The sequence below is a fragment of the Channa argus genome, chromosome 1 (genome assembly GCF_033026475.1).
Source record: "Channa argus isolate prfri chromosome 1, Channa argus male v1.0, whole genome shotgun sequence".
NCBI lineage: Eukaryota > Metazoa > Chordata > Actinopteri > Anabantiformes > Channidae > Channa > Channa argus.
In genome coordinates this window covers 43,214,494-43,239,193 of record NC_090197.1, presented here as the reverse complement: position 1 = coordinate 43,239,193, position 24,700 = coordinate 43,214,494, and the positions used below count along the sequence as shown (strand labels likewise).

Sequence of the window (24,700 nt, the reverse complement as noted above, 5' to 3'; positions counted from 1 at the left end):
TTGACGGAGACACCGTCAACAGGATGTTATCATACTTTATCTTTCTTTTGACAACCTAAACAATGTAAAACCAAGAGATAAAAAGTGTTAAATTCAACATGTTAGCTGCTGTCTTATAAAAGAGTGACACAAGGTGTTCTGTAAATATGTTTTAATTTGTTAGTTTGAAAATGTATAGCAAGTCATATATTGCCCTATATTACAGTTTTCATTATAGTACAATTTACAATTTTAGGCTTTTGGGTTTTTATGTCCGTGATAAAATAGAAAAGCAGTGTTAAACAGATAAAGTCCAGAGGCCAGAATCTTAACGTGGTGTGACAGCACAGTTAAAGGGTCATTTACAGTTTTACAAAGGAAGTGTTTCAGACAACAAGAAACACAAAACGTAAATCAACTGACCGTCATCAATAGGTAATAATTATATAATTTATTGCACAAGCCAAACTGTATAAACATAATCTAAGATAAGAAATTACTAATTTGTCTTAACCGAAAACATATAAATTAACAAACTTAATTTCAAATTAAAACCGGATTTATGGAAGATTTGTGTTCCTATTAACACACTGCACCACACGCTTATGCCCCAGTGTGCACTTGGTCACTCACTCACTCTCTCTCACACAAACACACACACACACACACATATATAATGACACAAAATGCAAAGGGCTTAATAAAATCCATCGCAGTCTCCCTTTTCAGCAGCAGTACCAGCAGCAGCAGCAGCAGATATTCATCCAAAAACATTCAGACACTCATCGTAACCAGGGCTGCAAAGAGAAAAGAGACGTGAAACTCAATCAAGTGGACTTTTATTAGTGGAGTGAGGTGATGTCAGAGGTGGATGTCATGAACGTAACCCCAGGAGGTAAACAGATGCTTACAATATTTTTTGATTCTTCTTTTTCTAAAACCTTTTGCGCCTGGTCTGGAGGAAACTTGAGCATGGAGGTAATCACTTTGGCCATCGTCTGTGGATAAGGAGCATATGATAAATCAAAGACAAGGCTTAAAAAACAAAATCCAAGAATCCATATTTTTTAATTCAGGTGTCAAAAGCACCAGACATACCCACTCTGCCTTTGACACTATGACCAATCATAAGTTTGCTTTTAGACAATTAAAGTCAACCCCCCCCCCCAAAAAAGAGAAATCATTATCTGCATAATCAATTCCAGGCCTATCTGCCAGGCTGCATGCATTTCCACATAAACACAGGGGATAATCAGAAACAGGGCTGCTGTGTAGGAAACCTAACCGCTCGACCAACACTAAACAAAGCCAGCATGTCTTTAAATGGCAATTCTGCGTCATGCAAGATGTATGTGCCAGCAGGCAGCCTGGGGGACATCCTCCACAAGGAGGAGGTCTGCCAGGTTGCCATAAAGACTAAGAGTTTGCTGAGGACCTGGGAAAATCCCGCTGACTTTAGGACCATGTCAATTACATTGTTAATTGGGGAGATCACTGTTAGTTTTGCCCAAGAAGACTGGACACAACATGAGTTTTATACGACTTCCTCAAGTTGTGTGGCAGAGGTTACTGGGTACCCTGGTAAAAATAAATGTCAATTACTCTCTGATACTGTCACCATCCCATTGAAGTGATTGTCAATGGTTTGATTAATACTCCCTGATGTATTTATAAAACCCATCATATCAGACTTGATCAGGCATGGATCAATGTCCCGGACATTTTTCTTAACATTTATTAAAATGGAGATAGGGTCTGACAGTTGGACATTTTTATGAAATAGGAACTACAAAACTAAAACTATTCACCCATTTGTCACCCATAAGAAAAAAAAAAAAAAGCATACTTTTGTTTCTCGTCCCATCATGTATTCAAACAAGACCTTCCTAAGGTACTCTATCTCAGTTGTTTCTGAGAGAACATCAGTGCTGTTGATTCCAGAATCTGTAAGGACAAGAAAAAAAACAAACTGTTTAAACATCTGAGACCTGGTCAGTCACACTATAATGCAATTCATGATTGCAATAATAACAGAAAAATACAGTTAAAATCTATTTCAGTAGGAATGTAAAAGTCAATCTTTTCCCTCGGTTTAGTCTTCAGGTTTACATCTGGGCTTTATCAGAATGCTTTGAATCTTCTACGCTGCACATGTGGCCGGGTCTCTTTGGTTAATTAATGTAAGCAAATAAAAAGTTAGAAGCTTATTTAAAATGAAAAATGACAATGCACTTCGAAAAAACCCACAATTTTTGGTTAGTAAGTAGAGTATACGGTACAATTGTAATTATATTTGTTTGAGACCAGCAGACAAGACACTACTGTCAATTGAATTCTGGCAACAGAAAACATTCTGTTTATGTTAGCAACCAAATACAGAAACACTTTCGGCAAAGGTATGGGTTCCTATTAAGCACAGGAAAGAACTGCAAGGCCCAGCATGGGCACTTTAATAATGCATGAGTTTAAGAAGGAACATTTTAAATCTGTGCCCAAAGCTACAACACCATTATCTCTAACTATAACTATGAATGTGAAACTCTGTTTTACAGCTTGAACAGAGCTGGTAACACTTAGACAACTGCATCTACAAGTGAAATATCTTCATTGGGTCCTTGATTTGGAGCAACATCAACTTCCTTACTGTGTATCTGGTATTATCATTCAGACAATACCAAATGTCCCCTGCATTTGGTAATAGAGACCATGTCATTAGAGGAAAGGAAAGGGTGAGTGCAAACAACTCTGGTGCCAAAGAAGTGGTCACCAGTAAATCTGCCAGACTTTATTATCTTGACCCCATGTTGATCCAGTTGAGCGTACCGTCACAGTGATCACAGAGCTACAGACACACAGAGCTAGACCTAAAGCAAGATATCTACAGGCTTCTGATCAGCCCACAGGTTAGGCTGAGCAGGCTCCACAGTTTCATAACAAGAAGACGACATCGTCACTAAAAAGTGCTGCAGTCCCAATAATATTCAGGACAGAGAGAGGACATAGAATGTGTGCTAAAAGTGGGGGATTTGAGAGATATGTGCTCCAGGGTCCGGTGTAGGAAACATTAAGACCACAATCTGCAAAACCCATTAAATCCAAGGATGGCTTCTTTTCCATCCCCCTCCTGACAGAAGACTCTCTGTACACTGAGAAGGTATAAGTGGAGGATAGAATATAAAGTAAATACTCACTCACACTCTCTCACGCACTCACACACAGTTCAGTGAATGGTATACCTGGGGATACTGCATTGACTTAAGAGTCAGACCCAAGAGGCCTGGCCTAACCTTAAACACAACTGTTGTATGTCTAACCCTAACCCTTAACCAAATCCTAATTAAAACCACAGCTCTAATCGTAACCAGTAAAGCTAAAAATCACACAGTTGTTCTCATAGCTAAACCAGACCACATATCCTCTCTCACACACACACACACCTTAAGATTACATCATGTGTCCAATCTATAGTGTGAAAAGCAATAAGTACTGTATTTGGCAGATTTGCCAAAGCACTATCTGAAATCTTACAGAGTACTGTGGCTTTTCTCCAGACACAAGAAATCATTTTTTAACACAATATATAATTATGTGTCAAATCTCTACTACAATAAATGCATAGGTGTGCATGTTTTCATGGTACTGTACTGTGGTCAAACAATATACATGGCATAATTGTTGTGCTGATGTGAAGGGAAAGAGAATAATTGACTCAAAACGCTTAACTAAGTGATTCATGGTGTTAACATTACCTTTGAATGTGCTCCCAAGATGAGTTACAACAGTTTTTCGGTGGAAACATTTAATCTTGTCCTCAAGCGAGTGAATCTAGCGTGGAGAAACACACAGGCATGCACCAATTATTGATTAAAAAAGGCACTTGATCCCTACGGCATGGGTTAATTCTACGAGTTAGCTTGTTGGTCATCCTTTTGGGACATTTGTGTGACTGACGATGTGTGTGAGAAAAACTGTGGGAGGCAATGCTCTAAATGTTTATAGGGTTAAACCAAATGTAAACAGATGTGCTATGTAATTAAGTTGATGCAGCAGGAGAGCGGTAGCTGCTCTTGCTGAAGGCCACAAAATCATGAGAATACACTGCATGGGATTTGGTGTTCACTTGTCCCAGCAAAGAGCCCACACAGGGCTCGACACTTACTCTCTCAACAAACTCTTGCTCCTTCAGCCGAGCCTCGCTCAGCAAAGTCGTCTTCTCAGCAAGCTGGGCCTGCGTTAGAGGATGGAAGACGAAGGTTCAGGAGAGTTTAACAGATTAAGAGCAGAACAATGTATGCGCTGCTCAGTGATGTGTGTTTGTGAAAATGATTAAATAAAATGATAATGAACGTACCTGTAGTTCCTCTGTAGTCATTTGTGCCTAAATAAATAAGAAAAAGTAAGATACTACACTGCATCTATATTAGCACAGAATGTTTAAAAGGTTATACATATTACTTGTTGGTTATGACATATGAACAACTAATAAGTGCACTGTAATAGTTACATTTTGCTGACCAATAATGAAGTTATAGTTATAACATGTATTGTTTATGCATACTATCCCCAAAATAGCTTATTTCTCTGTGCTTTACTTTGTCAAGCTACTATCACCTTTAGTCAAATGAAACTAAATATTTCTGACCACTTTGGAAGCCAGACACAGGTGGAAAAAGTACCGAGAGATGCACCGATCATTTACTGTGCACATACATTCTATACCGGACTTGACCTTGTCTCCAAGGATCTACACACTGACCAACCGTCTACATGGAAAATGATCTGTGAGGCCCATTGTAAAAGCAAAGGCCTCCGTGAGCATAAACCAATACAATCCACCCATAGAGGTATTACCTCACCAGGGAAAAATGCAGCAGTTTACTGTAATTCTTGTGTCCGTGTGCATCTGGACATGTGTGTAAAAGGTACAAGAATCAGTGCTGGGGTGTTACTGCATCTCAACACCTGGGTAAAATGTCTCTATGGACTACTCCTCTCTTATCCGGCCTCTTTCCTGTATGCACATCATGAATGTAAGTATTACTGTAGTATAAATCTGAGGAATCACCTCGTTTGATGATAATTGGGAACAGGGATTGTGGCTGGCTGCTGCCTCACAGTCGCTACAGTTTTCTAAGGAGAACATTCCTGAGTGGTTCAAGAGAGCATCCGGCACACTTTGGAGAGCAGCCACACGAGTGGTGTAAGACTGATCAGTGTGTGTTTAAGCCAATTGTCCCTGATCTCTAAGACATAATCCTTCAATTATGGAACAAGACAAAGAAGAAGATAACTAATAATTGCCAAGTTTAATTTCCTGGACGTGAACTTTCAAAACGTTATCTGAAGGGGTCTTGTGGTACCGAGATAGAAATAAGCATCTGGATAAGGTTGTCATTCAGAACTGGTCAATGCTTCCATCAGAGTCCAACCTTTTCCCAGAAAGAGGTTGAAAAAAAGTGATTTCATGGAGACATTGTTATTCCATGCAGCCATTATAAAGTGACTTATGATTTCTGCAGTCTGTATGAATTTAATCTAAACATCTGGTCTCATATATAATGGACTTTAATAGCTGGTGGTATCACTTTCTACATCTGTTTAAATGGAAGAAAATGTCCAATACTTCAACTAGTTGTGACACCAAATGTTTAGTGACCCGGTGAATATGTAGAGCAGGTCTAACCTATCTGTACCTCAGAAGTGCCATGGCTCCTGGCTTGCAATTCCTCCAGTTCCTTCTGAATCTGCCACACTCTCTCTCCCATCTCCTCCTCACGACTCTGAAAAAAATATAACAACAAAGTCTGAGTATTTTCCTATGTGTCATCTCAGTATCATAATTAAACTATGTTGGCCAGTGTGACAAAGTGAATGAGAACATTCTATTTGTCCCTAATTATATTCTCTTCTTAATCATGCTTGTTTGTTGTTTGTGTGGCCAAATTCCAGCTTTAATTGGTAATGTTGTAGGCACATACTATCCTGGGTTTGTTTGTGTTTAGCAATGTACTGTGTTACAATTCTTAGTATTATTTTGGATAAAATAAAACACGGACAAGTATTGTTTAAGTTGATAGTATAGACACGGGTTAAAGGATCAAACTAGGCTTTTTCATAGAACTTACCATGTTTGTACTCATTTTATACTATTTAATGTCACTAGTGATGTAAAAGGGTAAGTTCAAGTAGAAGGGGGATTTAGGTTGAGTGTGTGAGACCAAGTTGTTGCATAGTGAAAGAATTTGATGCAATCTAGTAAAGTAGATGATGCTGTGTTTGTTTAGATATTTGTTGATAAATGCAATGGTTTAATATGACTTTTTGTCTGTTTTAAAATAAAAGGTTTAAACCCTGTGTACAAATGGTTCTCCCTCAGATTAGGCTAGAGCTATATTGAGGGGGGGGGGGTATTTAAGTAGTAATTCAAAGTCAGAGAGCAGAAGGGAATCAAGCTGTGTGCACATTGTTGATTTGAGTTATGAGTTTTTTTTCTCCCTTTAATTAAGCCAAGTTATTTTAGCCATTTGTATATATTTTGGAATACGTGTATCACTGTGGCCTTCTAGTCACCAAAGAGCATTTGTATTTAATAGATGTTCCATGAATTTGCTTCTTACTCAATAATGAGCAACTTTGGCCAACATTACACAACAGCCAGTCATGTCACTGCCTTGTTGGACCCTCCTCTTTTAATTATGTTTAGAGCACAGGGGAAACTTTACACCAGCTACTGTTTGTTACCCATGATTATGTCTATATATCTATATCTATATCTCTCCATCTATATCTGGAACATGACCAGTGGTGTTGATGACAGTTCATCTGATGGGTCTGTGGGGCACGGTGGGAATCACAGCTTTACACTAAGTGAACGTAGCTGCCTAGAAGAGCAATGATAGCTTCCAAATGATGGTTGGAGTTAATACATACATTAAATATAAGACGTCTTAGTGTTATAAGCTTCCTCTTCTTCCATTACCTGTATAACCTGCTCATATTTCTGGACAGTTCTGTGCAAATCGTCCTCCTTCTGGGCAATCACGTTTCTCAGCTGACTGGCTTCTTCACGGTGGCTTGTGATGAGCTCCGCTTCGACGCTCTGGGCCTTTCCTGTGCCGAGGGAAAAGGAAAGACGCCAGAGTTAGCACGTAAAAAAATAACGGAGGTTATGTTCCAGACCGCACACTCCTATCCCATCTGGACTGGGAACCTGACTTAACCATGGAAGGAACAAAGAAACACAGCAATTCAGATACAGTTTTAAATGCAAAGGTCCCTTAATTTGGTTCCACCCAATGTCAAGATTTAAAAAAAATACTTAATGTTTCCATGTACTCATTACATCCAACTATTGTACATGAAAGCCAATCAGATTTACTGTATTTCCCATTTTAAGGCAGTTATCTATTTGCCTAAAATAAACTAGAAGTACATTGTGGTATCTTGATATAATTCTACCACAACAAAGCCTAATGTTTTAATCACAGTGTTCCAATGATTCATGGGACTTCTAAATCTTTTCACTTTGATTTAATGAATATAGAATTATTTTCTGCTGCCTTACCAATTGCTTCCTTCACTGCTGTATCAAGCTCTTTCTCTTTTAATGCCATTTGCGTGTTGAACTCCCTCATTAACTGTTTGATTGAAGAATTGTGCTTCAGTTGTACATCTTCCAACTCGAGTCTATTAGAACAGACAGTAAAGTAAATGTGTTATGTTAGTATGGACGCCATAAGCTTGTGCCAAAAATATTTGCTTTCATTTGAATAAAGTCACTTCTACTAGCTCGAAATCATGAACCTACTTCAGCTTTTGGTCATTCTCCTCTATCAACTGTTTCTTCGCGTATTCTAGGTCCTGTTCATGCTCCTTCCTCAGTAATCGGATGTCTTTCTGTAAACTTGTGAAGTCTTTGTGGATTTTCTCTTTTTCATTCTTCACTTGACTCAGTTTGTTTCTGAGAGACTCCAGGGAATCACCTTCCACTTCTTGCATCAGAGAGTAGTTTTCCATCCCGCTCTTGGTTTGCTGTACACTGCTACATTCCACCTTCATCTCAGCCTCAAGTTTGGATTGATTTTGGACCTGCTTGAGTTGGCCATCTTTCTCTTGAATTTCTCCCTTCAGGTGATCTATTTCTGCAAGAAGTTTCCCCTTCTCCTCTTCTGCTTCTCTAAGTTTTTCCTTGATATTGTGTAGCACTGTTTCCATTTCTTTGAGCTCCCCTTGCTCTGCTGCGTCTCCCTGAACCAAGGACATCTTCTCTTCATACTCATTTTTCAGGTCCTCTAAAGCCTTGTCTTTCTGAAGCCTCTCGTTACTCAGAATCTGTTCAAGCTCTTTGTCTTGCTCTTCTTTGAGCTTGACAAGAGCTTCCTCTAGTGTTTTGATTTTCTCTTTTAATGTTTCTACATGTTGTTTGCCAGATGTTTCATTGCTCTTGGTTTCCTCCAGGCTTTTCTGAAGAGCCTTGATTGTCTGCTCTTTTTCCTCGAGCTGTGAGGTTAACTGTTTTTTTATCTGACTGATTTTCTGCTCAGCTTTCTTCTTCAGCTCAGACACTTTCTGAACACTGTCCGCAGATAACTTTTCTTCAGCTGCCTTCAAACTCTCCTCTTTGCTCTTGATAATCTCATCTTTCATCTTTTCAAATTCCTCCCTTTGACTTTCAAGGCTGCATTTATACTTTTGGTTGTCTTCCTGAAGTGAGCGGATTTTTTCTACCATCTCTTGCTCCAAGATACCATTCTGAGAGCACTGCATCTGAGTCTGCTGAAGCTGCTCAGCCAACTCTCTCTTTTCATTCTCCCTGATGTTGTGCTGCTGTTTGAGGTCAGCTGTAAGCTGTTCACACTCTTTTGTCTTCAAGGCCAACTGCTCCTGAAGGTCACCGAGCTTACTGATGCAGCTCTCTAGCTCGGAGGTAAGTCCGCTTACCTTCTGCTCCTTCTCACTCAACACCTGGTCCATCTCAGACTTGCTGATGGACTGATTGTCAATACTCGCTGTCAGCCTTTGAAGAGCTTCATTCTTTTCAAGGATTTCTCGCTCCAGCTCTTCAAGCTTGGTCTGGAGAGATGTAATAGTGTTGTCATTCTGATTAAACTTGGTCTCATACTCGGACAGGTTGCTCTTGAGTACATCTGCCTGCTCTAATGCAGACTTTCTCTCCTGCTCTAATTTCTTAATGTGCTCGTCCGTTTGAGCAGCAGCCTGTTGTCTCTCTTCTTTATACTGCTGGTTCAGCTGATTTATGGCTTCCTCCTTTCCTTTTATGCTACTTGCAAGCTGATTTTTCAAGTCATTGAGGATGCTTTCCAAGTCACTGATATGCTTCTCATTTGTTTTCATATTTTCTGACATGATTCCGTTTTCTTCACTCAGCTTCTCAATTTTATTAACTTTTTCTTTTATGGACTGAGAAAGATTCTCCTTCTCATGTGTTAAGGCTTTGATCTGCTCCATGTGAGCATTTACCTGAGCTTTCATCTGTTCTACTAAAATGCATAGATTGCTGTCCTCCTCCATCTGCAGGTGGAGATTTTCCTCTAAAGTGCTAATTCTACTTACTTTAGTAAGAATTATATTTTTGAGATGCCCTACCTTTTTCTGACTATGGAGCAGCCTCTCCTTTAACTCTTTCACCCTACATTCAACTCTTTCACAGAGTTCATTAGATTCACACTCCACTTTAGACTGAACCTCCCTACAGTAGTTCTCCATTTGGTTGCTTATCATTATCAATTTCTGATGGAACTCTGATTCCTTGGCTTGTAACTGAATGGCAGTTTCCTCAAATTTACTCTGCATGTCCTCACTTTCCTTACATCTGGAACTTTCCAGTACTTTAAGCCTCTGCTCTGTTTCTTGCAACTTATTTGAGCAAGTCTGAAACTTCTCTCGGTTCTCTTCCTCTTCCATCTTTAGTTTGTCTTGAAGGGTGTTTCTCTCATTCAGAGCCTGGTTAAGGTTCCTCTCTACAGACTCCATTTGCTCTTTGAGTAATGCTTCACCCCGAGATAAACTTTCCAGCTTCACTGCTGCTTCGTTTAGCTCTTCTTGCAGCTTCTGTACAGTGGTTTCTCGAATAGCGAGCTCCTCCTTCAAATTCTTTACTTCAGACAAGACTTGCTCATTCTCCTCTTTCCTTTGGCTAAGTTGCTGAGATATTTCCTCCACTTTCTGAGCCTTCTCCTGTAGGACATGTGACTGTTTCTCCATTAGTTCCTCCTCCTGTTGTCCTAACTTCTCTCTCCAATGATGCTCCAGCTGCTCAATCTCATGTTTATGTGTTTCATGTAACTTCTCCACTTTTTCTTTATGGTTGGCCTGTAGCTCGGACATCGCACTGCTAAGGCCTTGGGAACTATTGTGGGCCATCTCCAGAATTTTTTCTTGAACTTGTTGCTCTTTCTGCTGAAGCTCAGCCTCTTTTTTTGCAAGTTCCCTCTTCATTGTTTCTTCACTTTGCTGAAGCTTTTTCTTAAAATTCTCCTGCATTTCTTTGGCCTTCTGTTTGAACCGTTCCATTTTTGTTTCTTGTGTTTTCAGCTTAGTTTCCATCTCAGTTTTAGTGTTTTTAATCTTCTCATGAGCAGCTTTTTCGTCATCTAGTAGTTTCTTGAGGCTTGTCTCTTCTTCCTGCTTAGTATTCAATTCTGAAGCAAATGACTTCTCTTGCTCTGAGAGCTCCTGTTTGGTTTGATGCAACTGTTGCTGTAGCTCTTGAAGCAACTTTTCTTTTTGATCACAGTCAGTTTTTGATACATCCAACTGATGCTTCAAATCTGCCAAATCCTTCTTACACTGATCGAGCTCCTCAGAGATCTTACTTAACTGTGCAGAAGACTCCTTTAGGCTTCCATTTTCCAGTTGGGATTGTGACAAACACTGCTGCAGCATCTCCAGTTCTTTAACTTTGACATTTAATTCTTGCACAGTGGAATGTGATTCCTCCTGTAACGTTTTTTCTCTGAGAACATGTTCTTTAATTTCCTTTTCCTTTTCCCTCAGAACAATTTTCAATGCATTAAGTTCCTCTTTAAGAGTTTTCTCTATACCTCCAAGTGACTGCTCATGCTCCTGTTTGATATTTGCAAGTTCTACATTGTACTTTGCCACATGATCTTGAACCCTCTTCTCATGTTCCTGTTGAGCTAAACTAAGAGCATTTTCAGCTGCCACAAACTTTTCCTCCAGAACCTGTTTGCTCTTCAAAGCCTCAGAAAGCTCAGAGGAAACTGTCTCTAGCTCTGTTTGCTTTGCATCGAGCTTCTCCAATGTTTTCTGGTTCATGTCTTCAACGTGTGATTGGAACTGCAGCTCTTTATCTTTCAGAAGACTCTCTACTTCAACTCTGTGTTTTTCCTTGAGCTCCTCAACAGCAGTATCATGTTGCTGGGTAAGTGTGATCTTGTGCTTTTCCAGCTCTTCCTGGTGCTTTTGCTCTAATGCAGAGATTTGCTCTTTGTGTTTCTCCCTCAGCTCATTTAACTGACTGGAAAGTTCCTGGGACAGACTTGATCCATCTTGTGAGTTCTTCTCCTGACAGCTCTCCAGTTCCAATATTTTCTGCAATTGCGTACACAGCATGTTTATAAAGCAAAGTGATTTCTGAGTCATAAAAACAAATGGTTAATATCATAGTTTTAATAGACACTTTACCAAATCAGTACAATAATTAATAAACATTCAAAGTTTAAAAAGCAAGGAGGGATAGATATGTGCTATTTCTGAATGGCAATCTACAATTTGTCAATTTACAAAAGAAATTACTATGCAATTTAATCATATGTGATAATTAATGATAAAATGTATGGTTAACAATGCTAAAATTACCACTCTGTATATCCAGTTAACTGTAGATTTTTCAAAGCTTGTCAAATAGAAATCACATTAATAAAAGCCATTTTTATTCATTACTTAACATAGAGATGAAAACAGGTTTGAACTTCAGTTAAAATTTTCCAATTAAAGATACAGTATATAACTTTTCAAACATTCCTAGAAACATGCTCCAGAATGTATCTTGTGGGGAGGTTTTGATGAAGCCTCCTGTGACCCAGTAATCCTGGACAGAGATATTCACTTTTAACAGCTTTTTGAGTGAGGCTCATCCTTTTAACCAAAAAGAAAAAAAAGTTTTTATGATTTAGAGTTTCATGCTAGGACTAGCTTAGACTGCTCATAGAAAATGCGAAGTTGACATCATGCATTGTTTTGCTTGTTTTTGTTTTCATGTACCATGTTGTGAGGATCTCCTGCTTTTCTGCTGGGGAGTTGGAGGCTGTGTTCTGATTTTCTGTCATGAATTTAATAGGTGTCACCATCATAGGTCAATACTGCTGCCATAGTAGATCAGTAGAGGAATGTCGACTTACCTTTGCCCCATCTTCATTAAATCTGAACAATTTAAGCAACTTTTAGCCAAATGAAACATAAAAGATGCAGATAAGCCAGCTGTGTGTACCCCACAATACAGTGTCCCTGTTCCGCAACAGAAAGCCCTGCATGATGTAATTTCACCTTTTCTATTGTGGATTAAGCTACATTTAAAAAAAACAAAACAAAAAAAAAAACTCACAGTCCTTGCAGTTTCCAGCTCCAATTGTATCTCTTTAACCTGGTTGTCAGCTTCTGTCTTCAGAGCTGCCTTTTGTAACTCTGCATCCTCCAGAGCCAGAGCAGCCTGTTGCTCTCGCTCCTTAGCTAAGTGGGAAAACTCCTCTCTGCACTGCTCCTAGAGGATCACAAGCATATCCAGTCAACATTTAAAAAGGTATTTACTTTAAAAGGATCGGCTTGTTTATGTTGCGAAATTGAATGAATGAAAACATTAAGCACCTACCACAGCTTTGTTGATTCTGGCACTTATCTCTGCTTCTTTAGCAGCCAAAGCCTCACTATGCAGTTTCTCCAGGCCAGCTACTGTTTCCTCAGATGATTTCTGATTTAAAATACAAAAAAATACAAAAAACAAATGACGAAAAAACTTTAAAACATAACATGCTTTATCAATATCTGTATCTATAAATTTGCCATTCAGGTTAATTGAAGAAACATACAACTAATCAATAGTTTGCTTCTTAACTACTTAACTCCATTTCCAGAGAAGTCGGGAAATTGTATAAAAAGGAGAATACGATGATTTGCAAATCATTTAAATCCTATATTTAGTTTTAAATAGTACAAAGACAACACAAAATTCTGAAATAGTAAAATGTGTGTTTGTTTTTCTATAATCCATGCTTTTTTTGAATTTGATGGCACCAGCATGTCTCACTAGTTGGTGAAAAAGTTGGTACAGGTGGAATAAATTAGTTGTTCAAAGCTAAAACAAAAGACAACAAAAAACCCATGTAGTGGAACATCTCACAACTAATGAAGTTAACTGCCAGGTGAGGAATGGTATTGAACAAAAAACATCTCAGATGAGCTTAGTCTTTTAGAAGAAAGAATGGCGCAAGGTTCATCACTCTGTAAAAGAAGTGTTTAATGCTTTGAGAAAATATTTCACAACATAAAATAGTAGATTTAGAGTATCCAAAGAATTCAATGCACGCAAAGGACAAGTCCAAAAGCAGTATTGAAAGGCTGTGATCTTCAGGAAATCACGCAGAACTGCAATAAAAACCCAATTATTAAGAGTGTTTAGGCTAATTAATTACAGTTTAGAATAATGTATGCTGCATCCTCTGAACTACAGAGGCAAGAGCCCATCTGACAGACAAGGTGCTAAACTGCCCTGCCTGCAGTTCAGACCTATCACTCACTGAAAACTTTGAAGCAATTTGAAGAGATCAGTAAGACAAAATAGAAGCTTAACAGTTAAGCAGCTAAAATCTTATATTACGCAATTCGTCAAAGTTCCCAAACACAGTGGTAAACATTTCACCCTCCCACGTTTTTGCTATACCAACCGTTGCGAATAATAAAAGCACAGTATTTCAATCAAAAGTATAACTGCATTCTCAGTTTTACTACTGAGTTTCTAGTAAAGTGACCTGTGTGTGTGTGGTGTGTGTCGTGTTCAAAGGATCAACAACCAAATGAGCAAACTCAAAGACAGAATGTGCATAAAAGATGTCGCTTCAGATGTCACTTCCTAACCTTCATAATGGTGACAACCTCCTGTTTGACCCGTGTGAGTTCCTGCTGTAGACTCTTCCTCTCCTCCTCACCAGCCATTTCAACTTCTTTTACTTGCGCCTCCAACTGAACCTGCAGCTGCTTCCGGGCCTCCTCTGCCCTCTGGGCAACACTCAGCGCCCGTTCAAGTTCTTCAAATGCTTTAGAGAGAGAGAAAAAAAAAAAAAACATAAATCATTTATTATTATGGAAATACATTTTTCCAGTAAATGTACAAGAGTAAAATCTACTCACCTGATTTTTCTGCCTTTTCTTTCTGTTCTTGTAATTCTTCTTTCTGGACAGTAATTTGCTGGAGCCTGGAGCGTAGCTGTGCAATCTCTTCTTCCTTCATTTCCAGTGTCTCATGCATCTGGCGCTTTGTCTCAGCAATGACCATTCCCTGAACGCACAAAAGAAAATGTACCTTTTAATTGTGCAATATGAGTAGAGGACTTGTGATGCTGATTTGACATTTCTGTGTTTCACACCCTAACTCAAACCATATTTCTGTAATTGTTTTGGACTTTAAGTTCTTTTAGGATTCCTCATGGAGGTCTCATGAGCTGCTCATCCTACAGAGCTGGGGTCAAAGTTTAAAAGAAACAATATGGGGCTTTAGGTTGACTGATGGTTATACTCAGCAGAAGAGTAAAAAAAAAAAACATGTCTAGTCCCCTAACACAACTGAATCTGCAGGACCTTGAATCAAGATGTGCTTAAAGTCTAATGAACTGTTCACACACCTTGTCCTGCTCCAGCTGCTCAATGAGGTTCTTGGCATCACGCAGCTGAGTGATCAACTTAGTCTTTTCTGTTGTGTGCAGTTCCTATAAAAAATAAAAATAAAAAAACAGACATTATAGATGAAAATGTCACATGTCTAACTGGCTTGTATCATATGTATGCTTTGGTCTTATGACTTCAAAATGAAATGTTTTTTGCACCACCCAGAATGCCGCACCCACAAGCCAAATAACCAGAAAGGGTACACAAGCTTGGCTAAACCAAAAAGTCAACCCAAATTACAACCCAGTTTAGCAGAAGAAGATGTAGTAGGTACAGTGTACATCTATGTGCCACCACAGTTTAACTAGTGGTTACTAAACAGAACATCCTAAGCTCACTGTACTTCTTAGTTGTTGAATCTAAATGTGCGCCATAAGTATCAATCTAATATTCATTAAAACGACAATGTTATAATTCTACCATCAATGTACAAAAGAGCAAATACACTAAATAATATTGTCAACCAGATTTTAAATTAATTCATTCAAACACTCAAGGTCTAAAATTGTAGATAGATGGTGGTGATTTCTCTGAAGCAGAAGATGAGCAAAGTACAGCAGAGCAGCTTTAGGAGCCTTCATGCTACGTAAGAGGGCAAAATGCCCATTAAGCTCTGTCCTTCCTGATACAGGAAGGACAGAGCTTACTCCCATACAAAGTACAGCTTCTACACAAAAAAGTTGACATAAAATGAGAGCAAGGCAATCAACACAGTAAGAGATGCTGTGTTATCATAGTGTCTTTGTAACAACAAGCATTTTTTTAATCAGATTCTGCAGAACATCAGAGCAACTATGGACAAGCTAAACAAGCCAATCATACCACTGAAGCAATAAGTTTTAAAAATCAATAAAACAATGTAACACTCATGTCACACTGACATGACACGAACCCTCATCCTGGAGCATATCCAAAGAATCTGAGTGTTTGGACTCTGATAACCACAGCAATCCACTGTGAGTGATAAGAGTCACATTATCAGAAGACCATAAAGACACTGGCAGATATCTTTTAATACATTAATTATCCTCAACACAATGTTCAATCATGTGCTGCATCGCAGATGTGCATCTTTACTGCCACCTCAATTTCTACTAAGTGACTGTCACCAGAAAATCATTTTGGAATATCTGGATACTTTGTATCCATGTATGTCTGAAAGTCCTTATTCATCAAGCTACGGTATAACATAAATAAGCCGATAAAGAGAGAGAAAGAGAGAGGGTTAAAGAAAGCGATAGAGAGAGAGATAAAGAGAGTAAGAAAGAGATAGAGAGATAGCTTAATTTAACTGAAAAAGGCCCTAATGTAACCAGATGGCCATATACCACCTTCATTTTCTCCAGCTCTTGCAGTCTTTCCTGCAGCTGCTCCTGCAGAGTTTCGTTCTCACTGCTCAGCTGGGCACTCCTCTCCTTGTGTGTACGCATCACTTCGTTGCACTTTTGCAGCAGGTTTTCCTGTCTCTTCACTCTTTTCTGCAGAGCCTCCATGAGTTTAGATGGATCACTGTTGCCCCCTCCTGTCCAGGAAATAAAACACACTGGTTAAAAAGTAAAAGTACATGTTCCAAACAGTAATGTCAGTTGCACACACTCACTGGCCTCTTTTTTAGGTAACCCGCCACTATGATGTCAATAATAAATAATTAGAATGATCATCAAATGAATGCTTACCCTCAGTGACTTCTGGCTTTACTCCTTCCTCATTAGAAGGACTCTGTGTAAGAGAAGCAGAGTCTACAGGATCTTCAGATTGGACCTGACCGTCAGGAGGCAATGCACCATCAGAGACCCCCTTCACTCGCTTCTTCAATAGAGCAACCTGACAGAAAATAAAAAGACAACTCTCAGGTGGTGAAAGAGTAATACAGACACAGATATAGGGTTAAGATATCCATATTCTTTTAAATTCCCTGCATGCTTCCTTTTTGCCATTTTACTTTTTTGTTTACATTGTGGATTTTTTTCTAATGTTAATTGTTTTATCTGTTTGGAGATGTTGCATGTACATAAAGAATACAGAACCAAATTATAAAACACAAGGAATACATTGTATGGAAAAACATCTGACTGATTATTTGATATAAATAAATGTAGTAAACATGAGGTCTCATTTGTCTTGGGAAAATACAGATATGGCTGTTTGTATGAGGCCAAGAACGAAACTAAATGCTGATGAGCAGCAAATAATTCTAGCAAAACTTTACAGTCTTTATTTCAAGCAAATATCTAAAGCATATACTGTACCAACACACTAACCTGTGTTTGAAGGACCGTGATCATTTGGTCTTTCTCCTCCAGTGCAGCATCAAATTCATCCTGTAGGTGTTTCTTGGCCTGCTGGTCCATCTGAAGCTCCTAAAGAGCAGTCAATACAATCAATTTATACTGTATGTATAGAGAGACGCAATATTCGTATCATACAGCCATACCTCCCGCAGCTCCCCTATTCTGCGGAGAGCTTTATCTTGACTCTGACTGAGGATGGCCTGAAAGGATGGAGAACAGGAGTGAACTTCTGAACAGTTCAAAATGATTACTTTACTTTGTTGTTTTTCCATGAGTGCAGTTTATAAAAAACATTCATATAAAAAAAAATAAGAATCATCAATGTGATGGTTACCTGAGTTTTTTCTTTATCCCTTTGTACTGTTCTGTAAGCAATAACCAGCTTCATGATGAACAAATGGAGTAAAAAAGGAAGAAATAAACAGAAATCTTTGTGTTACTATGTGCTACACACAGACTAGACTGACAAACGTAATATATTAGTAATATCATATAATAGTTATTCTATTTTTCTAATCTTCAAGGACCCATTCTCTGTGTGGACCTTACCTCTGAGTACTTCCCTCTATACTTCCCCAGGCTCCTCTCAACTCTAAGCAGTCGGTGCAAAAGCTGCTCTTTGGAAAGGGACTCTGCACTTCCAGGCTGCTCCTCAGCCTCACTCTCAATATCCGAAGGGGGATCATATGTGGGGGCGCCCGGGGACTCGTTCTCTCCCAAAGCTGTCAGGGAGTCGCGGGATGAGCTTCGGACAAGGTTTTCTTTAGAAGGAGAACGGAATAGGCCTTCTGCCCGACTGGCACCGCCACGAATTAACGACTCCATTGAGGGAACTTTTAACTGCAGTTTCTGGGTAAATGACTGTGGCTCCTCTCTCTGCTAAAAAATTCAATGAATGACATAAAAAAAATATTCAAAGAATTTGCAACAACAATATTATTGCCATGTTTAAAATTAGGTAGGAAAAAACTAGGTGTATAAACATACATGAGGAGAAGCACTTCCGTCGCCATTGATGCTACCTCTGGGAGACCTTGCTGCTCCTTTTGATGCACTCTGAAGACAAATAAAAAGAACTTGATGAGAGAAAGGAAAATTGTGCCAATGAACATGTCCTGGGCCAGTTAGTCATCCACACCCAGCATTGCCTTCCCTGATTACTCTGAAGGGAGCAAAATTAGTATTGCTGGGAGCAATGCAGGGGCAATGGGTACCCTCATGCAAACTGGAAAATACGGAGGGGTTACACACATAAAAGAAGGCATCTCTACCATAGAATAAATAAAACAGTGTTAAATCTAGAGTCTATAGAACAGTCATATGGTCAGAACAAACAGAAAGTCAGATCAGAAAGCCAGTAAGTCAATTAAAGGTGTTTGGCAGTGCCGTGTGTATTACAAGAGCACAAGACATAACTTATGTAAGTAAATAGTTTGTTAGAAGCAAGAATAAGCAAAATTTCTCCTCCCTCGACCACCTCCGTGCTTCTTCATCCTCTGGATTACTGTACAAATCATTTACAAAATGTATTTCCTCTTTCTTATAAAGACTCTGCAGAAAGATTTACTGGAATGTATTGCTACCTAGGGTGTTTGATACTGATTAAGTCAGATTCCGGTAAAAGGCACCATGCCACAGTTACTTGATGCAGTTTTATTGAAAGACCAGTGTCAGTCAGAATTCTGATCATCAAATGTATTTTAAAAATGGCTCCAATTTTGTGTGTTTTTATTGACAAGCAAGAGGATGCACATACGTGTCTGAAGGTCACAGTTTCAAAGTTTAAAAAAGCATCTGTTTTGCTAATGTTTCATGATAAATGCATTTATCTGTCTGGTCGACACAGAATATGTTTGGGTTAATAACATAAAAGGCCAGCAACAAGAAAATTCCACTGGGTTCCTATTAAAATCTAAATTTAAAAATGTCTGTTGCATATTTAATTTAACCTAGTTTAAGCATTAATTTAATATAAGGTTCTCGATTCTGGTGCTCAAACCTCCCTGCTCTACTTGTGTTCTACCTAGCCCTGCCCTTTATACTGCAGAATACCCAGATAAGGTGTGTTGAGCCAATCAGAAGCTTAAAGTTATAGATTCATATGAGGATGGAGTGAGGAAAAAAAAAAGCGAATTGATGTCTACCAGCTTCCAAATGACTTAACACACCTGATCCAGCAACACAGCAGTGAGAAGGGCAGTGACAGATGGGGGGAAAAAAATGGCAGGGGTCCTTAAGGACCAGGATTGAGAACACACAATTTAATAGACTCGTTGGACTTTCACAACTTTGTTCCCTGCTTTACCATACCCACATGATCAATTTTGCTTGGGGATTTTCTGGCATTTTAAAAGTTGGACAATGAGACATAAAGATGTGTTCCAGGGTGAACTGAACTACAGCCACTTCAGTGTCCCGATTTCAGCACTGCATGTTCAATCCCTATCCATCTATTTTCACACAGAAACTCAAAATTCAGATAGCAGTATGTCCAAAAATAAATCTACAAAACAATTAAGTATTGAATAAATGAAGAGGTCAGTGGAAACAACATAAATCGTCACTTTAAAGTGTGTATAACAGGAACAAGTCGATAGCTACATTTCCCTTAAATTGAGTAGTAGGCAAAACATTAACTATTTAAACCAAACAAACATGATACATTATGTGCATCTTAAATTAAAACAGGCATACAAAATGAATGTGTGTATTAATAACAAAGATATCTTCCTATCACTACTGTAGTATCAAAACACCTAAATGTCTGTGGTTTTTTTGCATCACAAAAGCTGAACATTATTATTTTCTTCCCATCTTCTTGATGCCTCCACATACAAACACATCTACGTTTTTAGGCTCAAAAAGTGCATGGGTGTTCTGGACTGTGTGTTTACTTGGAAGAGTTACAAACATTTAACTGCTTTAAAAAAAGCTTGCTCATAATTGTTACAATGAAAGTATTAACTCTCCAAATAAACAGACTTTGCAGGGAGAAGGGACAAAGGCCTTCAGGCAACATAACAGGGTGATGAGGATCTCTGAGGCAAGCAAGGATACATAAACACAGGGGGGCAATGTTCCTTTATTCTCTGACTGATCACAATAACTAAAAGTCAATAGACTAACATAGAGCAGAAAGCACGCAAGCTTTTATCCCATAGTGTAAACCCCATTTGATGCAGGGTTAGCCTAGAGATAAGATGCCTTCTTGTTGCTAAATCCAAAGGAAACAGGAGACAGAGAGCAGGGAACAAGCTGTCCCTACTTGGGCCACAGTCCTCTACCGATTCCCCAAAGACACGGAGAGGGGAGGGAGTTACAGGGCAAGAGAAGGAGGAGGAGGAGGAAGATGAGGAGAAAGAGGCAGGAAGTGAGGACAAACTCACCACACTGGCTACCTGGGCCGTTTTGGGTCGTTTTGAATGGTCCAGAGCAAAGATAGTATACTCTGAGAGAAAAGCGGGCTCTGCTATCATCCCGGCCAGCACCTGACCCCGTCAGTGCAGTAACGGGACGAAAGGTGGGGAAAGGAGAGGAACACAGAGAGCAATGAGAAAAACACCATGAGTGTGAAATAGTGCAGAGGGGAGTGTCTAGCCAGGCTGCCTAGAGGAGGCTGGCTGAGAGAAACTGAAATGGATGGAGAGAGAGAGACTGTAATAGAGTATAGATAGATAGAAACTACATGAAGGAGGAAGAAAAATACAAAAGTGGGAAAGTAAAACACTCAATCAACATTTATGTTATGAATAACAGTTTGAGATCTCTGCATGTAGACTCTTCTAGTTCTTAGAAATAAAACTGTCTCCAATAACCAAACCTACATTTTCAGAGATTTCAAAGTATTAAAGATTAGTGAAGTGAAAAGAGATGCTTTGATGGTAAAAAGCCTGTTACAACCACACGTGTTTCCAAACGAGAAAGTCGAGTGCAGAAACCAGAGCAAAAGAGGCACTGTCAATATCCCAATTTGAGGCTCTGTCATGTGGAAAAGTAGAAAACCTGTCATGAAAATTCCACTATTATGTTCCTATGTTAATCCATTATCCAAGATCACACAGCCAGGAAATTAAATAGCCATATCTACAGTTTTAAATAGTCATATTAACTATATGTTGCATCTCCAGTCTTAGAGCCATGCTCTGTACCACACACAACATCCCTCTAATAAATCAAAGAAGTCTTGCATAAATTTACAAATATCCGCTGGGGGAAAACGTTGACAGGAGAACACATCAATTATTCATCCACACACCATTAACCATTAACATGCCCTTCCCAGTGTCTTGAAATTAGACCATGTTTTGGATTTGAAAAATATCACGCTGTGTGATTAAAAGGCATGTTGCATGCACTGTTATATTGTTTATCTTACAAAGCCAAGTGTTTCAAAAAGACAAATGTCAAAATGCACCATATGTATTCATAATTGTAACGAAATTGTCGCTTGTGAAAACACATGCAGGTAAATGAAAGGAAAACTTAACAGAGCATACCTGTATATAACAAGGTTACAGTGCCAAATGCTTAACAATATTATCACAATGTTTTTCCAGTTATTCTAGTGAGAATTTGTGGTGAAACATCTGTTTCCTGAAGTAGTGAACCAACTACAATTAAGGAAATATACTTGGGGAGTAAGTGCAGGGAATATGTCTCTCCTTTAGTACTGGAACTTAGTACTAGACGAGAGTAAAGAATAAGTAGTCGAAATTATGAATGATCGCATTTGAAGAAAAATTTAAGACACTATGTGGTCACTGATTTAACTTTACTTGGCACAGCATAAATGCACAGGTTAATTATTTAGCGAGCATAAAAAGCAACAAAACAAATTACAGGTATTTGAGATCAGACAAAAAGATTATTTTGATCAAAATTAAAATAAAGTCTAAGTAGAGGACTTGATCTCTCAGCAGGCTCAACGATTCAAACGTATCCATCTCAGGGTAATCATCACAGGTGCTCACCTCTCTGTCGCTGGGAATGGGTGTACCATCATGGGTGGTTTGGCTGCTGCGCCGTTCTCCAAAGCCCATCTGTTAAATAAAATAAAATAGAATAGTAATCTAGACAGATTTCTTCAGAAAACATTCTGCACATTTATTAAAAATATAAATATATATTTTGACAGAATTGGGAGATTTAAATTTTGGTTTTCTGATATACAATAATTTGGTGGACCATTGTAAAATTGTTCTTCGTCTGATCCAACTTTCCTTGTCATAATATCTCACTGTTTGCCAATCTTTTTCTTTTGCGCTAGTCAGCTTAACGTGCTGGTTTGCTTTAAGGCAACAGGTGTTAGGAACCATTTTGTGGTTTGTCACACATGAAATGACATAAGGTTGATATGTGACCTTTAATTTTTGAGCAAAACAAAACAACAGCTCTAAAGAGACCAATTTCCCTTCGATCAAAATGCAAGTTAGTAATTCAAACAAATTAAGACAACAAAACACTGGTAACCCTTAAGGTTGAGCCAGACCACCAGAAATCAACATAAAAAAGTCACACCCACATTGTCTAAAAGTCGATATTAAGACTTCTGACTAACATTTTGCAACGTCCCTTACTTGGTTTCTACCTGGGGCAACAAGATTGACCAGTTAACCTACATGTTCTCCAAAGCAGGCAGCCAACCTAGCCTACTGACTTATGATGTCAGTTAGCATGGTGCTGACTTTTACAAAAAAACAAAAGAGGCAGCAGACTTAATGAAGAAAAGTTTACAATTATGTCAATGAGAGATTACTAAATAATCATTTTTGAAGCGTGCAATGTAATTCCAAGGAGAACTATGTTCCTTCGACGGGAGCCCAGCAGTGTAAACAGATGTTAGCTTAGCTTGTTATCTTCCAGTAACACTACAAACCTGGGCCTGTTGGGGTGACTGCGCATTCCTCTGCGGTGATTGCTCCTCGTTTATCTTCTGCTTCAGTTTTTTAAACATCTTGTGACGCCGATGCAGTTATTCCCCGACGAGCAGCTACTATCCGGCAGAGATGTATTTATTTTTTGTTTAGCCTGACATCCAGTCCTCAGTGCCAGACTTCCCTGTTCGTTCCTGATTCCCAGCAGGTGACGGTCCCTTCTGCGCATGTGCGGCCAACGTGGAAGAAAACTGTGGCGTCAGATTTAAAGGGACATTTCATTAGTGAAACATCAAATGATCGAATCCTCGCATTTCTCTACTGCTCATTTTACTGTGTACGTCATAGAATTCTGAAAAAAAAGTTGGCTATTCTTATATTCTTTGCAGAATAAACCTCATATACAAAGAAAAATGTTTATTGAAGATAACATTTACCCTGCATTTATATTACTGTGGAAAAGCTTATTGTTTGGCTTCATTTCTACTAAAATGAATGTCTGCTCTCAAGATTATTAGGTAATCTGGTTCATTGTAACACAAGAACGTTTCACTTTGTTAGAAATTGCTAGGAATAAACTTTTTAGGGTTTTAATGCTGTGGCCAGAGCTTAATTGAATTTTTTTTAAGGGATTTGGTATTTTAAAAGAATTAGTTCAAATTTCTGTTTCTGATGCTACTTTTGATATCAGTGTAATTGTTTTTGTTTCTTGAACAGTAATGCATTTTCTTGGTTGTATCCAATTGTACCCAATCTTCAGGACTTGTCACTTTCTAAAATGCAAACGAATGTACCTCATTACCCATTATTACAGTTCTACTTATTGTCTATATCATTTAGTATAATTGCAACCAATGAATGATTGTTTTCTCTCTTGTGCTGTTTTTTTAACATGATTTTAAAGCCCTGACAAGGACAGTACCTGCCCCTGAGACAGTCCAGCACATAACAGCTGGGTGCAAGATGCTAGCAGGCAGAGTATACTTGGAACACCATTACCAAGTGGCAAGACTCTGAAAAGTGCACTCCTACGAACAGAGAAGATACTGTGCAGAACCCTCAACCCTCAGATGACCCAAGCTTGAAGGAAGGAATAAGACCATCCCAAAGTGAGGGCGAGTTTCTTTTAAACATACATATATACATTTTTACAAATATACCAAAAAAGGCTCAGCAAAGGACTATAATTAGATATGTGTTGGAATATGGATATCTAGTGCTACTGTACTGTCTGGATAAGTAGGCTGTGTTTAATCACATTCTTTGCTTCTGGCCAGTTTAAAGCCTAACTAACAACTACAATGATGTCTCATACTGAATACTATCAAATTTTCATGGCTGGAACTATTTTTCTTCCTCTTTATTCTTTAGCAACAGCTTTAATATCACAGAAAAAAACTTCCTGAAAATGTCCTGGTGCAGCAATATGTTTTATATATGTGGTATAGAGCAAAATGGCAATTTTCTGTTAATAATAGGAATATTAAACCTATAAATAGAAAGTTGCAGAATGCAGCCATATGAGTGAGATATGCATGTTTAATCTGGTTTATCTGGTTTTGTGCTGTACAAAGGAAGAAGACCTAAGCATTATGTAAGTTTAAACACATATCATGTTTGTGAAATATTTGGTTTGCA

The 24,700-nt window shown here is 38.6% G+C and overlaps 1 protein-coding gene across 7 annotated transcripts; it reads right to left on the bottom strand.

Annotated features, from left to right (window-relative positions):
- Positions 1-136: 136 nt before the first annotated feature.
- golga4 (golgin A4) lies at positions 137-23,299 on the bottom strand. 7 transcript variants are annotated; one of them, XM_067524014.1, is made up of 25 exons: positions 23,065-23,299; positions 22,160-22,228; positions 20,576-20,677; positions 18,177-18,245; positions 17,739-18,065; positions 17,524-17,571; positions 17,333-17,389; positions 17,160-17,258; positions 16,575-16,722; positions 16,230-16,420; positions 14,856-14,939; positions 14,365-14,512; positions 14,092-14,270; positions 12,830-12,928; positions 12,566-12,721; positions 7,787-11,553; positions 7,544-7,665; positions 6,959-7,089; positions 5,673-5,759; positions 4,331-4,357; positions 4,139-4,207; positions 3,729-3,804; positions 1,826-1,923; positions 891-977; positions 137-776 (listed from the first exon to the last, which is right to left on the bottom strand). In XM_067524014.1, the coding sequence occupies exons 1-25, from the start codon at positions 23,140-23,142 to the stop codon at positions 762-764; spliced, it is 6,333 nt and encodes a 2,110-aa protein (XP_067380115.1). In that variant the 5' UTR covers positions 23,143-23,299; the 3' UTR covers positions 137-761. The 7 variants fall into 7 exon arrangements, 4 of the variants coding, with proteins under 4 accessions (XP_067380115.1, XP_067380106.1, XP_067380123.1 ...); XM_067524005.1 differs by having other exon boundaries at positions 17,739-18,068; positions 23,065-23,298; XM_067524022.1 differs by lacking the exon at positions 20,576-20,677 and having other exon boundaries at positions 17,739-18,068; positions 23,065-23,298.
- Between the last annotated feature and the right edge of the window lie 1,401 nt (positions 23,300-24,700).